This window comes from Hippocampus bargibanti, linkage group LG05, assembly GCF_051943395.1.
Source record: "Hippocampus bargibanti isolate YZ-2025 linkage group LG05, ASM5194339v1, whole genome shotgun sequence".
Classification (NCBI taxonomy): domain Eukaryota; kingdom Metazoa; phylum Chordata; class Actinopteri; order Syngnathiformes; family Syngnathidae; genus Hippocampus; species Hippocampus bargibanti.
The window spans coordinates 32,026,624-32,042,920 of NC_142738.1; the positions used below are offsets into that span (position 1 = coordinate 32,026,624).

Consider the following 16,297-nt stretch of genomic DNA (forward strand, 5'->3'; position numbering starts at 1 on the left):
CGCGAAGGTCGCACCGACACTACCAATTGCGGTAACACCATAAAAGTGGACACATATTCTCAGCAGACAAATCAGCTCATTTCCAATGCGGCTCGTGCACCATCTTGTGCATTTTCTGGGACGCTACATTTCAGTCCAGACGGCTCGATTTGACACAGAAGGAATTCTTTCATCGATTGCAAACATTTATGCTTTCCTCGTCAGAACTATTTCAATCATATTCATAATTGGATGAGTAACAAGAAAGCATCTTCTCCCAATCTGAACTCTCTGAAGCCATTGTTTTGTGTCTGGAGTATCCTGGCGTGACGTCGCGAACCGGGGGCGGCACCTGATGAAACTCGCCATTTCCCAGGTCATTTTGAAGCAGTTTTGGGACACGCTAAGTCATTTTTATTGGTGTTTTGCATTTGACTAAAATATCAGCCTGCATGTTTTGGATTTGGATTGGATTTGCCTTTATTAGTCTCACAATGGAGAAAGTTACATTTCACAGCAGCAAAGTGATGAAATGTAGTTTTGTTTTGGGTAGTTTAGATGCTCTAAAACGTTTTTTCTCATGTCAGAACACAAAAAAAATGGTGTTGGTTGTCCTTTAAGAGTAAAAAAATACAACAGCTCCTTGAACAGACTTTTTTCTGGAATCAAAACAAAGCAATATAAGTCATAGTCAGCTTTATTGTCAAATATGCTAATATGCATGACATACAGCACAGATGAAATTAATGTCCTCTCGGACCCAGCATGCAAGGCACTAATAGTTGGCTAACGTGGCTAAAAAAGACATACAATTGACAACAGACAATACATGTAATTTCTGAATGTAAAGTGAGGTAGTGACGTATGTAAAGTGAGGTAGTGACATATATAAAGTGACGTAATGTAGTAATGCAAAAACAAACAACAAGAAAGGGTTGAAGTGAGGTCTTGCAGAAAAAAATGAGAAAGAACAAAAAAATAGAGTTCAGGATGATAGTACAGCGTGTAGCATGTCCTCAGAGTTCGGTGAGTGTGGCAGTGGGAATGGGCAGGGTGGGCAGGGCTGGGAGGGAGTTGAGTTTCCGGACTGCCTGGTGGCAGAAACTGTCCTTGAGCCTGCTGGTCTTGGCTCTGAGACTCCGCAGTCTCCTACCGGATGGCAGCAGGCTGAAGAGGCTGTGGGAGTGGTTGGTGGGATCGCCAGAGATCCTGATGGCTCTGCGGGTGAGGCGGGTGTTGTAAATGTCCTGAGGATGGGGGGGGGGGGGGGACACCGATGAGCTTCTCAGCTGTCCTCACGATGCGCTGCAGAGTCTTATGGCAGGAGACGGTGCAGGCGCCGTACCAAACGGTGATACAGCTGGTCAGGATGCGCTCGATGGTACCGTGGTAGAAGGAGGTCATGATGGGGGTCGGGGCTCCAACTCTTTTGAGTGGAGGAAGTACAGGCGCCGGTGGGATTTCTTGGCCAGTGATGACGTGTTGTAGCTCCAGGACAGGTCTTCGGATATGTGCACTCCCAGGAACTTGGTGCTGCTCACTCTCTCCACTGCAGCACCGTCAATGGTTAGTGGAGCATGCTGGGGGCGCACTCTCCTAAAGCCCACAACAATCTCCTTCGTCTTCTCCACATTCAGACGGAGATTGTTGTCCTTGCCACGTGGTGCAAGGACAACAATCTTCGTCTTGCAAATAAACATCCTACTTGTTCAATATTGTCATGTTCGGATTGACAGCTGGGGCGGGGCCACGCCTCCCCGCTTCCTTCTTCCAGACAGCGGGTACGAAAACGCGACGCTGTCAACTTGTATTTGGACTTTGTATTACCCTGGACTTTGTCTTCGGTGCTCGGTCCGAGCCCCCCCCCTCCTCACATCCCGTAATCCTTTTGGGATTGTTCCGTTTCTGCATCACCGTGTGCGAGTTACTTCTCGCCATTGTTGGGGATCACATTTCCCCACCCCACTGGTCGTTTTTTGTATTCTTTATTATTCTCCCGGGCCTCATCAACAACGATGAGGAGACAGGCTGTCTCCTCATCGTTGTTGATGAGGCCCACCACAGTTGTGTCATCCGCAAACTTTATGAAGAGGGTGGAGCTGGGTGATGATGGTGAACAGTCCTGTGTGAGCAGAGTGAAGAGGAGGGGGCTCAGCACACACCCCTGGGGGGCCCCTGTGTTCAGTTATAAAATGATGAAGTGCACATCTAAGGTAAACTAGTACTCAGCCCATCCACGTGAAACCCTGTTTCAATCCTTAATTGTTCTCACGTTTGCTTTGAACCCAGCATTCAGCCTTTTTATTCAGCAGCTGGTAACTCCCAGTGTAGTTCGAATATGCAATGTGATTGAATTCAGTTGGAGTCTAGCTGTGGACAATGTTGACAGGCTTGCACGCAGTAGCCATATATTTAGCTAAGGCTGCAGCAAATTTCCCGGATCCATTTTTGACTTAGACAAGGACACTCTTGAATTGAATTCCAAATTAGAAATCAATCAAAATTACAAATTTGCTTTCAGCAAACAAACTTACTTGTATTGAATGTTTTCCTCAACATCAGCACTTGGTTCTTGCGTAATGAAGGTAACAAGCTCCTCCATGCACTCTGGTCTCAAAAGGAAGTCAACCAATTTGTGGTTTTGGGCTTTGCACTCTTGCAGAACATCTTCCTCATCCATGACATCGGTTAGTCTCACATCGTCCCTCTCCAGCAGAGTGTCAATGTGGGATGTGGCGTGCAGGTCAAATTTCCAAAACATATTTGTTCTAAGAAAGAGAGACAAATTATTTGCGAGAAGGAAAAAAAAAAGAAGTCCAGGTCGGACGCCATGCCCACCTCTGGACAAGCTGTAATATCACCATTTAACACTAAACTTTTTAGGACCAGTGCTTTGTGTTGTAGCTTAATAAATCATCATGCACGGACGTCTGTCTCTGTCGCGTTGTTGGCTGTAGCGGTGGCAGCCGTAGAATTTAAAAAAAAAAAAAACGTCTGGCGGTCATGGTCATAAGTACGGGTGGTTGTAACTCGCGCCGGTCGTAAATCGGATGTTACCTGTATAATACACACACACATATATATACACATATATATATATATATATTGAGCCCGACCTGTGAATGTGAATATATATATATATATATATATATATATTTTCACAGGTCGGGCTCAACATGCAACATTTGACACGAAATGAAATATTTGGACCAGAATTGAAGTGGAGACTGTTTTGTTTAATTCAAGTGGCGAGACAACAACATTTGACTGAAGAATGAAGGAATTGTCTCCATTTTTTTCCCCAAACGCGCCACATTCTAGGGGTTCAAAAGTAATTGGACAATTAAGTGTAATCTAACCAAAAAGGTTTGTTGTCAATATGTTGTTGCAAATCGTTTGGAGGCAATCACGGCCCGAAGTCTGAAATCCACGGACAACAGCAAAGGCTGGCTTTCCTCCTCCTTACTAACAACTTCACCTTACGAATGACCACTCGGAACGCATCTCGTTCAGAAGGTGGGGAGCGTCTGGACTGCACTGTACTCCGACATGAGTAAATGAAATATTTTGTTTGTGGATGTGGATTCAGTTTCAGGATAAATATATGGAAATGAGGCATAATAATAATAATTTAAAAAATGTGCCTTGAACTTAAAGGACAACAGACGTCTTCGGTCAGGTTGTGTCCATAATTTGTAAAATGGCTTCAAATGACTTCTACTGAGTGTATTTTACAAAGAGTCCACCGCATATTAAAGCTATATTTTACCTTCTAAGACTCGCGCTGAACATTCAGGAAGTCTTGTTTTTGAGTTGGTGACGAGTCCTCACGTGACATCAGAAAAGGACCGCCTACTGACCGTAACAAAGACGCATTGTAGCGTCTTTCCATCACGTCAATGTATTTTGCTGTACTGTTTTTTTGTGCTACATCCAAAAGCCGCCAGCAGAGGGAGTCAAGCTCCTTGGAAGGAATACATCAGCCTGCGGAAACGGGCTGATTCATTCCTCACAGCTCAGTGGCCATTTTATTGCCTCTTTTTGGGTGAGACATTCCCCCCGCCCGTTTGCCTCAAAATGACACGGAATAAATTCTTTAATCGATTGCAAACATGTGTGCTTTCCTCTTCAGAACTATTTGAATCATATTCATAACTGGATGTGTAACAAGAAAGCATATTCTCCAAATCTGAAGCCATTGTTTTGATTCTCCAGCAATGCAAGACGTCTTGGCGTGACGTCACAGACTGGGGGCGGGACTTTCTGAAAATGCCCAATTCGCAGCTCCAATTTTTGCAGATTTTGGATACTTTAAGTCATTTTTTTTGGTGTTTTGCATTTGACTAAAAATATCAGCCTGCGTGTTTTGGGTATTTTAGATGCTATAAAACGTTTTTCTGATGTCAGTTAACAAACAAAAAAAGTGACGTCGGTCGCTTTAAAGTCATTACTGAAATGTTCCCTTAGGCAATAGTGTTCATCCATCCATAAAATATACTTATTCGAAAAACAGTCAGATCACGTTTTGTACAGATAAGAAACAACCTTTTTTTCTTTTCTAATGGCCACCAATATGCCCCAAATTCTTTAGAACTCAATGCATTGCCCCCGTTACCGTGACGTGGATTGGTGTCAAAGTAGGACTGGGCAATCAGGCAGAAGAAAAAAAAATGTATTGGTCAATATCTATTTACATTGAAAATAAGAATAAAGAAAAGAAAGGCTTGTTTTATTTTTAGATAATTAATCTTTAATAAGACGTCAAGTGGAACCATGAATAAGTAAGATGGTATGATCAATCTAAAGTTAAAATAAACTCATTGAGAAGGAAAACATTATCAGAGGAGACGAAATGTTCCTGCTTGAGGGTGTGAAATAACGACATTGTGTATATAAAGAACTAAATTGGGTTCAGCTGTCAATAAGGCTGCCATTAGAAAAACAATGTGCTTTGGTCATTTATGATTCCATTTTACACCACTCTATTTTCTTTGTGTTTAGGTACTATTTGTTTTGAGAAAATGACAATACTGAATCATTAAATACTATAGTTACAGTAAAGTCTCATTATATCAATATCGGTTAAATTGATAGTACTGCTTATTGCGATACTATTTTCATTTCCCGGCAAATTTCTAGTCTTTTTATGTAGAATTAGTTCTGTTGAGTACGATACCTGGTTGTTACGATAATCCGGTTACTACGGTGCCTTTTTTCATCTCCTGGCGGCCATTTTGCTCTGTTTACATCGATACAAAAGCAGCGTAAGCTGAATCGATATTTGCTTAGGGATTTCTATACAGCACCACCATTAGCGAAATCGGTATCGGTCACACCGTTGGTCAAGTGACCAACTTTCGTGTCTTGCACTGTGTAGCAGAGCTGCAATAGCATCTGAAACATACTGTAGTCTTCTTATACAGTATACAGTTGTTTTTTAATGTAGTTTGGCGCAGGATCAGATATATCGGTAGTGCGGTCATATCGATGTTTTTTTTCGACTCCCGAGAATATCGATATAACGAGACTTTACTCTATTTTACCTGTGTGTGTGTGTGCGTCATATTTTTTTCATTCACCTTCATCTACCTACCTATTCTGTGGGTTGTCCAAGCACCAGAGCTCAGGTTAAAGAAAAGGCAGTTCTGGGGTTTGATATATGTGGCCCATTCCAGGTTTGTCAGCCTTTCCACGTTAGGCAGCAAAATGGACCATCACAAATGCGGCGCACCTTCAGCAGTACACCACCTGCAAGTGAAAATAGTACAACAGTCTTTAACTGATCACACGTCAAATGTAACATTTGCCGTTTGTGGAGATTAACAGATGACCCGACAAATGCATAGATGTGACCAACCAAATGTTCATTTTATATGCCTGTCACTGCAGTGTCATGGAAAATGATTTGGAAGCAGCATCAACTTCTTTCAATAGAACTTTGAACGCAGGGTGTTCTGACAAAGGACAAAAGCTCCAAGTAGGCAATCGTCAGGTGCATTCAATGAGAGGGGGTGTGGAAAGTAGCGCCGGCTGGAGCGCTGTTCGGTCGTGTGCTTCCGCCGAAGATCACACTGCCAGATCCGAAGGTCGTGTGCTTGATGGACTAGCCGTGGTAGGTGTGTAATATGAAAATAGTGCTTATTACAAGGCTTAATTTTCATGAATTTGACGTTCATATGATGAAACGTTCGTATTATAAGGCGTTCGTAAGTTAATATATATATATATATATATATATATATATACACACACACACACACCATAACCTTTATGGACAGAATTTCTAGGCGCAGCCGGAGCGTTGAAGGTTTCCGTTTTGGTGGCCTCAGTAAGCATCGCTGCTTTTTGCAGACGATGTGGTACTGTTGGGGCCTTCAAGTGGAGCTCTCCAACTCTCGCTTGAGCGTTTCGCAGCCGAATGTGAAGTGGTTGGAATGAGAATCAGCACCTCCAAATCTGAGACAGTCGGAAAAGGGTGGAGTGCCCTCTCCGGGTCGGCGAGGAGATTTTGCCTCAAGTGGAGGAGTTTAAGTATCTGGGTGTCTTGTTCACGAGTGAGGGTGTAAGGGATCGAGAGGTCGACAGGCGGATCGGTGCGGCGTCTGCCGTGATGCGGACTTTGTACCGATCTGTCGTGGTGAAGAAGGAGCTGAGCCAAAAAGCAAAGCTCTCAATCTACCGGTCAATCTACGTCCCAACTCTCATCTATGGTCACGAGCTATGGGTCGTGTCCGAAAGAACGAGATCCCGGATGCAAGCGGCCGAAATGAGCTTTCTCCGTCGGGTGTCCGGGCTCTCCCTTAGACATAAGGTGAGAAGCTCGGTCATCCGGGAGGGGCTCAAAGTCGAGCCGCTTCTCCTCCACATCGAGAGGAGCCAGATGAGGTGGCTCGGGCATCTGATTAGGACGCCCCCGGGACGTCTCCCTCGTGAGGTGTTCCGGGCATGCCCCACTGGAAGGAGACCCCGGGGACGACCCAGAACACGCTGGAGAGACTATGTCTCCCAGCTGGCAAGGGAACGCCTCGGGATCCGCCAGGACGAGCTGGAAGAAGTGGCTGGGGAGAGGGAAGTCTGGGCTTCCCTACTGAAGCTGCTGCCCCCGCGACCTGACCCCGGATAAGCGGCAGAAGATGGATGGATGGATGGATATATACACACACATTTAATTTCAAGTGCCTTTCAAAACACCCAAGGACACTTTACAATAAAAACGATAAAACTACGCAAATAACAATAAAACCATAAGTAAAATGCTACATAATAAAATAGCAGAATGAATTAGACATTGAAAGCAATTTTAAACAAGTGGGTTTTGAGGTGAGCCTTGAAAATAGGGAGGGAGTCAATATTACGGATGTTGGGTGGGAGTGAATTCCAGAGTTTGGGAGCAGAGCGGCTGAAAGCTCTGCATCCCATCGTGGTGAAACGGGCAGAGGGCACATAGCGGTGAAGGGAGGATGAGGATCTGAGGGACCAAGAGGGAACGGAGATTTGAAGGTCAGGTCAGACAGATAGGGAGGGGCAAGGTTATGGATGGCTTTGAATGTAAACACAAGTATTTTGAATTTGATTCGATGTTTAACAGGGAGCCAGTGAAGTTGCTGGAGGACAGGGGTGATGTGGTGAAAGGAAGGGAGGGGGTTCTAGTGATGATCCGGGCTGAAGAATTTTGGACCAGTTGGAGTTTATGGAGAAATTTCCGGTTTATACCGAAGAGAAGTGAGTGACAATAATCGATGCGGGAGGTGACAAGACTGTGGATAAGGATAGCAGCGGAGTGAGGGGTGAGCGAGGGACGGAGACGGTTAATATTACGGAGGTGGAAATAAGCAGACCGAGTTATGTTATTTATATGGGAGTGGAAAGATAGTGAGCTATTGAGGATGACACCCAGGATCTTGACCTGCCCAGGATCTTGACCTGAGGGGAGGGGGACACGGTAGAATTGTCAATGGTGAGGGAGAAACTGTTAGTTTTGTGGAGGGTGGATTTGGTACCGACAAGAAGAAGTTCAGTTTTTTCACTGTTCAGCTTGAGAAAGTTATGGGAAAGCCAGGATTTAATTTCTGAGAGGCAAAGTGAGAGGGATGAAGGTGGAAGAGAGGCGTTGGGTTTGCTGGAGAGGTAGAGTTGGGTGTCATCCGCGAAGCAGTGAAAGTGAATGACAAAATTACGGAAAATATTGCCAAGAGGAAGAAGGTAGGTAATAAAGAGAAGTGGCCCCAGGACAGACACTTGAGGCACACCAGAGGACACAGGAGAGGACCGTCAGGTGAACGAGTTGATTTGGATGAATTGTGAGCGATCAGAGAGATAGGAATGAAACCAGCGGAGTGGGGTGTGGGTGATGCCTAGAGTGGAAAGTCTGTCGAGCAGGATAGGGTGGGAAATGGTGTCAAAAGCTGAGGTCAGGTCGAGAAGGATGAGGATGGAGAGTGAACCGGCATCGGCTGCCATAATAAGATAATTCGTGATTTTTATGCGAGTCGATTCAGTACTGTGGCGGGGGCGGAAACCAGACTGGAATTGTTCGTAGAGGTTATTGTGAGTGAGGTGAGGGTGAAGCTGGGAAACAACTGTCTTTTCAAGGATTTTGGCGATGAATGGAAGGTGGGAAATTGGACGTAAGTTATTGAAATCGTTTGGATCTGAGCCAGGTTTTTTCAGGATTGGAGTAACAGCTGCGGTTTTGAGTGGGATAGGAACAATTCCAGTTGATAGTGAGGAGTGAATAATAAGGTTGAAATAAATGGGAGAAGAGAAGGTAGGCAGGCACATGATAAGGATAGTAGGGAGGGGGTCGAGTTGACAGGAGGAGTTCTTGGATTTGGTGATAATGTTTGAGATTATAGAGGGATGGGTGAGTTTAAAAGCGGAAAGTAGTTGGGAAGGAGTAGAAAGGCTGGGAGAGGGGGGGGGGACAGAGGACCCGAGGTGCTGAGGGCTTTTGTTGATCTTTTCACTAAAAAAACATAAGCAGAGTGTTGCATGTATCAGAGGAATAAAAGTGTGAGGGGAGAGAGATAGGAGGTTGTGTGATTTTGCGATAGAGGGAAAAGAGGACCCGTGAGTTTCCAGGATTAGTGTCAATGAGTCCAGAGTAACAGAGTGATATTGCTATATATATATATATATATATATATATATATATATATATATATATATATATATATATATATATATTTCTTGTGCGCTGAGTATGTGCAAGCAGTGTGCGATTGCACACGGGCGCAGCTTAGAGGGGACGTTGCCAACACAATTTTTTGTTTCCTAACGGACATCAGAAACAAGTTTTATATCATGTAAAATACCCAAAACACGCAGGCTGATATTTGTAGTCAAACACAAAACACCAATAAAAATGCCTTAAAGTTGTCCAAAAGTGCCACTAATGAGCTCGAAACTTGAGATTCAGAAAGTCCTGCCCCCTTGTTCGTGACGTCACATTGGGAACCTGTGCGAATCCGGTGATCCTGGCCCACAAACTGCCTTGCTCCAGAATCAAAACAATGGCTTCAGAGAGTTCACATTTAGAGAAGATGCTTTCTTGTTACTCATTCAGTTATGAATACGATTCAAATAGTTCTGAAGAGGAAAGCATAAATGTTTGCAATCGATGAAAGAAGTCCTTCCGTATGAATTTGAGCCGTGTAAGCAAAGCGACGAAACTGGTGAAGGACATGACATATGAAGTGTATATGAAGCTCCGTGAATTAGCAATATAGCATCAACTTTGGTGATATGTGGCGTATAAGGACATGAATAACAAACAATAAGCTAAAAGACGTCAACATCAATGTAGATTTTTAGTTTGCTGACGAAGCCTCTTGGATAAGAAGCGAAACGTCCGACACCTTCAAAGAAGTACAGATGACGACTGAAGGAACCTCCTCATCGATCAATGTAGATTGTTTAATGGTTGCGCATGCAAAAAGTTGTTTCAACTTTCAAGATGAAAAGTTACAAACTTCCGTATGAATGGCCTTCTATACAATGGAGTTCATCATAAGAAAATTGTAGTGAATCGCAATTCACATCAAATCGAGAATTTAATCACGGGGTCAAGAAAAGCATTTGTGTTGGATTCAAAGAAAAGACTGACAGAAACAACACGAGAGGATGACAGCGGTTATCCAAGCAGTGAATCGCTAAGTCTGGTTAGCTCCTCATGCCCCTCCGGCTGGTGGTCTACGGCTCCAAGCTAACAGCAGCTGGATGCTTGTCTGATTGCATTGCTCCACTAATATGGCGATTGTCAGGCTGAGAGGACAGCGGTCACCTGTGTATCGCTTTCTCTCAATTCACAATGTCAACAACTCAGGACATTCCTAAATATGCATCACTTCCGGCATCGTCAACAACTCCAAAACAAGACTTCTTGAACATTCAGCGCGATTTTTTAAAAGTAGATTATAACTCTATGCGGTGGAATCTTTGTAAAATGCGCTTAGTGGTGGTCATTTGAAGTGATTTTACAAATTGTCGGGAGGTGTCTGTTGTCCTTGAATCTAAAAATATGACATACAAGTGACAAAAAAAGTATTTTTGGACAATATTTGGATGAGGTGGACTAAAATGTGTTTTTGAAGGGGAGGCGTAATGGACTGCTCAGGAAGGGAAAGCGGGTCTTTTTTTTTTGTCTCTTGCCAAAATAATGCTCCCGTCAGAGTCCAATCGTACAGATAGTGAGAAGCGTCGAGGTTTGTTCTTGAACTAATTTCAACTTCTGGGGTGTCAGTGAAACACAAAAAAAGTCAACGTAAACGACACTTCTCGACGGCAGCAGAAAAGCAGCCACATGAAATATGCCACAAGCAGGTTCACTTGTCAAGGTTTGGAAATTGTGCAGTCCGGTATTTAATGAGATCGCGGCTCGGGGGCCAAAAGTACCCCCCCCCCCCATCCTCGAGAATGACCACCACGCGGTTAGTTATTTGCAAGGAAGCCGCGTGGCTGTTTCACAAAATGTAATTTCGCATTGCAACAAACGTGCCGTGCGTCAACCTAAAACCTACCTGTCAAAGGAGCGACGACGACGTCATTCATAAACAATGCAATTTGGCCATCGCCCCCGCCAGCCATAGCCATCACGTTCACCTTTTTTTTTTTGCAATGCGTCAATCAATAATAGCGCTTCATGATCAACATAACGCACGCAGTAACATGCATGCGCATCTCATGTTCGCCGGCTGCGGCTGCCGAATCAATGCTGACAAGTCGCTCCTGTAGCCAGAGGACCTACCAACGCATTTGAGAACGGCGAGTCTCCGGCACGAAGAGCTTTCCAAGAGTCCCAAAGCGATCGCCGCTTCCGAACACAAATGCGCATCAACTAAGTCAAGATTTCAAAGTGAGTGAATGTGAGAGACGTCAAGTCGTTGGCAATGGAGAAGACTTTTCAAGATGGCGTCGCCGTCAAGTCAGGAGCATCGATGATCCCGCCCCCGCAGCAGATGAAGCCTTGCTTGCTCACGCAGTAACAGGAACACCATTGGCTGAGAGCCCAATCACTCCAAAATGCCCCTTGTCTTCTATTGGTTACTAAGCACAGTCGATGAGAAGGATACAACCAATTGAAATGATGGTTGCTATGCAAAGCATAACAACCATATACGTATATATATATATATATATATATATATATATTATATATATATATATATATATATATATATATATATATATATATATATATATATATATATATATATATATATATATATTTGTTCATTTAGTTATGTAGTTATTTTCCGGTGTATAAATCGCAACAGACTATAAGGCACAGCGCCAATGAATGGAAGAATCTTGAAACACTGGACATGATGTTATTCTGTCCGTTTGTGCCAATGGATGGTCCTCACATGAGATTTAGCATTGATGTTGAGAGTGGCGTGGGAGCTGTGCCTCAGGGATGGGAAGCTTGTGAATTTGGGACACATCATCAGTAGTGCTCCAAAGAATCATTGGGTGTTTCGGCCTTTCATCACTAGACACCCTCATCGATGGTGGCCAGCGACAGGTTGATCACGCCCGCGCTTGTGTCCCATGCCCAATCAGAAGTTGAGAAGCTGGTGTGGGGGTGTCTTAGGTTGCTGACCTATGAGCCCATCAAGGGTCCTTCCTCTTCATCCAGATTGGATTGGATTGGATATGCCTTTATTAGTCTCACAGTGGAGAAATTGTGGAGATGCACTGGCTGCTTCTTTCTGCGGCTTCAGAGAGTGACCTAACTGTGTGCCGCAGAGCCTGTCCATGGATGGCCAGGTCTTTTAGCAGTTTGATGGTGGAGGAAGCCACAAACCCTCTATATCCAACTTCAATGGGATAGACCTTGGCTTTCCATCCTCGCTGTTGCGCATCCACTGCGAGTTCTGCATCGCGCAGCTTCTTGCGCTCATAGGCCTCTTCAACTGAGTTTTCCCACGCGACTGAGAGTTCTGCGATGTAGACAGCCTTGAGTGAAGGGGACCAGAGCACCAAGTCTGGTCTGAGGGCGGTGGCTGCAATCTCCGCTGGGAAAACCAATTGCTGGCCAATGTCAACCCGCATCTTCCAATCCCGGGCCCCGGATAGCTGTCCAACCTCTAGTTTTGCAGGAGGACGGTTGGGCTTTTCCTCTTCCTCTCGGATAAAAGTCAACGGTGCTGTGCTGGAAGTGGTGGCTCTCATGGGCAAGGAGTTGACGGTATTCCTCTTGCTCTCAAGGACAACTGCCAAACTCTTCAGGACCTGGTTGTGCCTCCAGGTGTAGCGGCCTTGTGTGAGGCTGGTCTTACAACCGGTCAGGATGTGTTTGAGAGTTCCTGGAGTTGGACAGAGGTCACAGATTGGATCTTCGCCATACCATTGGTGGAGATTTTTTGGAGATGGGAGCACATCATTGATAGCTCTGATGATGAAGCTGATGTTGCTTGCCTCATTTTCCCAGAGATCCCTTCAGCTTCAGCTTTCGTTTCACCAGGCCTTCCCACCTCATCCATTGTCCCTGCTTGGCAAGAGAGACAGCCTGTGCAGTTCTTTCAGCTTCCTCTTGGCCGCGCAGCCCTTCCATTACCATTTTCCTTCTTTCCGATGTTGAAGCCTTACGCCAAGAAGGTTTGTTTGTAAGGCCAAATCCTCCTCTTCCTAGCTGAACGTGTCCCACAATGTCGCTGTGCCTCAAGGCTGCTGTGGCCTGCTGCACTGCAATGGATGGAGTCCATTTTCCATCCAGTTGATGGGGATGGGGGGGGGGTGCAGCTTGACTGACCTTCCGGTCTCTGGAGTCTTTGAGGGTCATCTGAAGTCTCACTTTAGCGCACTTGTACTCTTCGGTGAGGCTTGTGATTGGAAGCTGTATTTTTCAACTATTTCTATATCCTATATATAGAAGACCACCGGACTGTAAGGCGCACCTTCAACGAATGAAACAAGTTTTCCAAATATAATAATCTTCTTTTCCTTTGGGCTTTTCCCTTCAAGGGGTCGCCACAGTGAATCAGTGTCCTCCATCTTCGGAGGTTTGATTGGCGTGTAAGCCAATTCGGTAAATGATACAACTTGTGGATAGAGTTGAGGTTCTTTATTAGGACAGCTGTGTTGGTTGGAGGGAGAAGGCAATTGACATGTGTGGCGTGTGTCGTTGGCTCTCATCAGACTGACTTGCAACAGTGCGCATGCTCCTTTGGTCTGTAGCCAGGCATCACTAGTAGAACATGCAAATAAGATTTGCTCATATCATTACAATTGGCATGTTTGTTTTGGCCAAGCTTTTACGTCGGATGCCCTTCCTGACACAACCCGGGCTTGGGACCGGCACAAGAGGACACTGGCTTGTGTCCCCTTGCGGCGACAGAACAAGCAACTCTTTGAACGTAATAAAGATGAAGATGCTCAGAAAAAGGCTCCCAGACACAAAATGCTCATCGGCACAGCAACATCCGAAAAAGCAAAACTCTACTCACAATTCTCTGAACTTACCGTGAAATGGGCATCTCTTTCCCTACATTCCATCACACAATAATTGACTTGGTCATTGTCTGAAATTCAGCCATTTTGTATTTCAGATGACGGCCACCGGGGAGCAGTAGAGTACATGCATGCGTGTCGTAATGGACAAAGCAAAATAAAACTTCATTATATAGTACATTTTATTTCTTTCATTACAATACCATTGCACATTTATTATACATAAAATAAGGTATATTTTGTGTAGTTTTGAGGCTTAGAAAATTAGAAAGTAGAAATGTATGTTTAATGGGGACATATTATCGCTCTCGGACTTCTAACGGTAGCTTTCGCACATAATCGGAGTAATGTTCAGATTTCATGCTACGGTAATCCGCTTTGTCCATACTCGCCATTCTTGCTTTTACCTACCAGCGAGAAAAATCACGTGATTCGTGACGTCAACTCCGTAAACAACCGGCATCTCCTATGATTGTTTTTGTGTAATTGTAAAGATATCTGAATACGACACAATTAAATACATGTATGGAAAACAACAACTGCAAAGTTTACATGACTGGCATTGATAAAGTATTCTGCGGCACGTCGAACTCTTTCGCGACGAAGGATTTGCTCCTCCACAGCCACGATTGCTTTGTACTTCGTTCCGAGGTCACAATTGTTACGTTTCCCCATGGTTGAAATTGGGGTTGAACAACTGTATACTGTATAAGAAGACTACAGAATGTTTCAGATGCTATTGCAGCTCTGCTACACAGTGCAAGACACGAAAGTATACTGTATAGAAAGAGTGAAGCAAATATCAATTTAGCTGAAGCTGCTTTTGTATCGATATGAGCAGACCAAATAGGCTGGCGGGAGATGAAAAAGGCACCGTAGTAACCGGATTATCGTAATGACCAGGTATCGTACTAACCGGAACTAGTTAGACATAAAAGACTAGAAATTTGCCGGGAAATGAAAATAGTATCGTAATAAGCAGTACTATCGATATAACCGATATCGATATTACGAGTCTTTACTGTCTATACATATTGATTTATTTAGCACTTTAACAACAGCTGAAGCTGTAACAAAACGCTAACATGGACAAAAGGCAAATGCTGCCCCCTCGTGGAAGGGAAAAACATTGCCAGAGGTCTGACGAGCACTTTATCGACACCCCCACAAGGTAAAACAAAGCCGAACAAATTAGTGAATGGTGCTCTACATCACACTTTTCTATTCCCGAATAAATTCGGGAATGGCAGTGAATGAGTTAATATAACCCATCTTTTCAATTTTGTGATACCTCCGCTCACGAACTTAATTGGTTCCTAGAAAGTGTGTGTATTCCCATTAAAAATGAGAATAATCCGCTGTGAACATACTTTTCTACTAAATAAGCCTTAAAACGACATAAAATAGACCTTATTTTATGTATAATAAATGTGCTATTATATTGTAATGACATAAATAAACTGTACTATATAATAAAGTCGTTTTAATTGACCTCTGCGATGGTCGTTGATGTAGTTGCCTCTTGATGATATCTGAGTGAATTTGCTATGCTTTCTTGGTGATAATACCCTAACTCACACTGTCCCCTGTTAGCTGTTTTTCGGTAGACACGTTTTTCAACCTCTTCTATTGCCTGAGACCGTTGCTTAGACAACACAGAATACTGGGACGCTAAGTCACACAAAGGCACACTTAGTTTGTTTTTACGATGATCGCTAAGCTTGACCGTCATTTTCTTTTGCGATGATCTTCTTCTGCTCGACCGGTGGGGTCTTTTTTGGTCCCATAATAGCAAAAGTACTCCACTCAATAATAAACCACCTCCGCACTCAAAGAAAACGGTGATAAAAGCTAGTCCGGCAGCCACCGTGACCGTGGCGCTGTTCGACCGTGTGGTTTGATGTTCATCCGCCGAAAACTAGCTTGTCAGCCAAGACTACGTGCTTGTAAATGTAATGTTCGTGAGGCAAAAAGTTTGTGAGCTAAAGCGTTCGTCCGCTGAGGTATCACTGTATTTATAATAGTGCATTGGGTGATAAAAGAGTTTCAGCTAAGATGAAAGTAACGGGCTATACAACTGTGGTGAATCGCCAGGCAGGAGACCAAGAGGAGATTTATGGATGTTGTCAAAGAGGACATGAAGGTAGCTGGTCATGTCCAAAACATGTTTAGATGGAGGATACTGATGCGCCTTTTATGAACCCTGAAGGGAATAGCCCAAAGGAAAAGATAATAAGATTGATTTTGTGTGAGTGCAAGATACAGATCAATGTGCACTTTCCCTCAGGATTAATACAATATTGCCTGATCTGAAAACTACAAATGAGGGCCTTAAAATACACTGTAAAAGGCTAAGTTTGAAAGATGA

The 16,297-nt window shown here is 44.0% G+C and overlaps 1 protein-coding gene across 6 annotated transcripts in view; it reads right to left on the bottom strand.

Annotated features, from left to right (window-relative positions):
• The window catches only part of ppp6r3 (protein phosphatase 6, regulatory subunit 3), a 70,379-nt gene extending 58,966 nt beyond the window's left edge, over nt 1–11,413 (bottom strand). For 4 of the 6 annotated variants that reach the window (XM_088995757.1, XM_088995756.1, XM_088995755.1 and 1 more), the window contains exons 1-3: nt 11,225–11,412; nt 5,573–5,727; nt 2,514–2,747 (exon numbers count right to left, since the gene is read on the bottom strand). In XM_088995757.1, coding sequence (XP_088851883.1) covers nt 2,514–2,740 — 227 coding nt within the window. In that variant the 5' untranslated portion in view covers nt 2,741–2,747; nt 5,573–5,727; nt 11,225–11,412. The other 2 variants (XM_088995759.1, XM_088995754.1) reach the window with 2 other exon arrangements.
• Nucleotides 11,414–16,297: the final 4,884 nt, after the last annotated feature.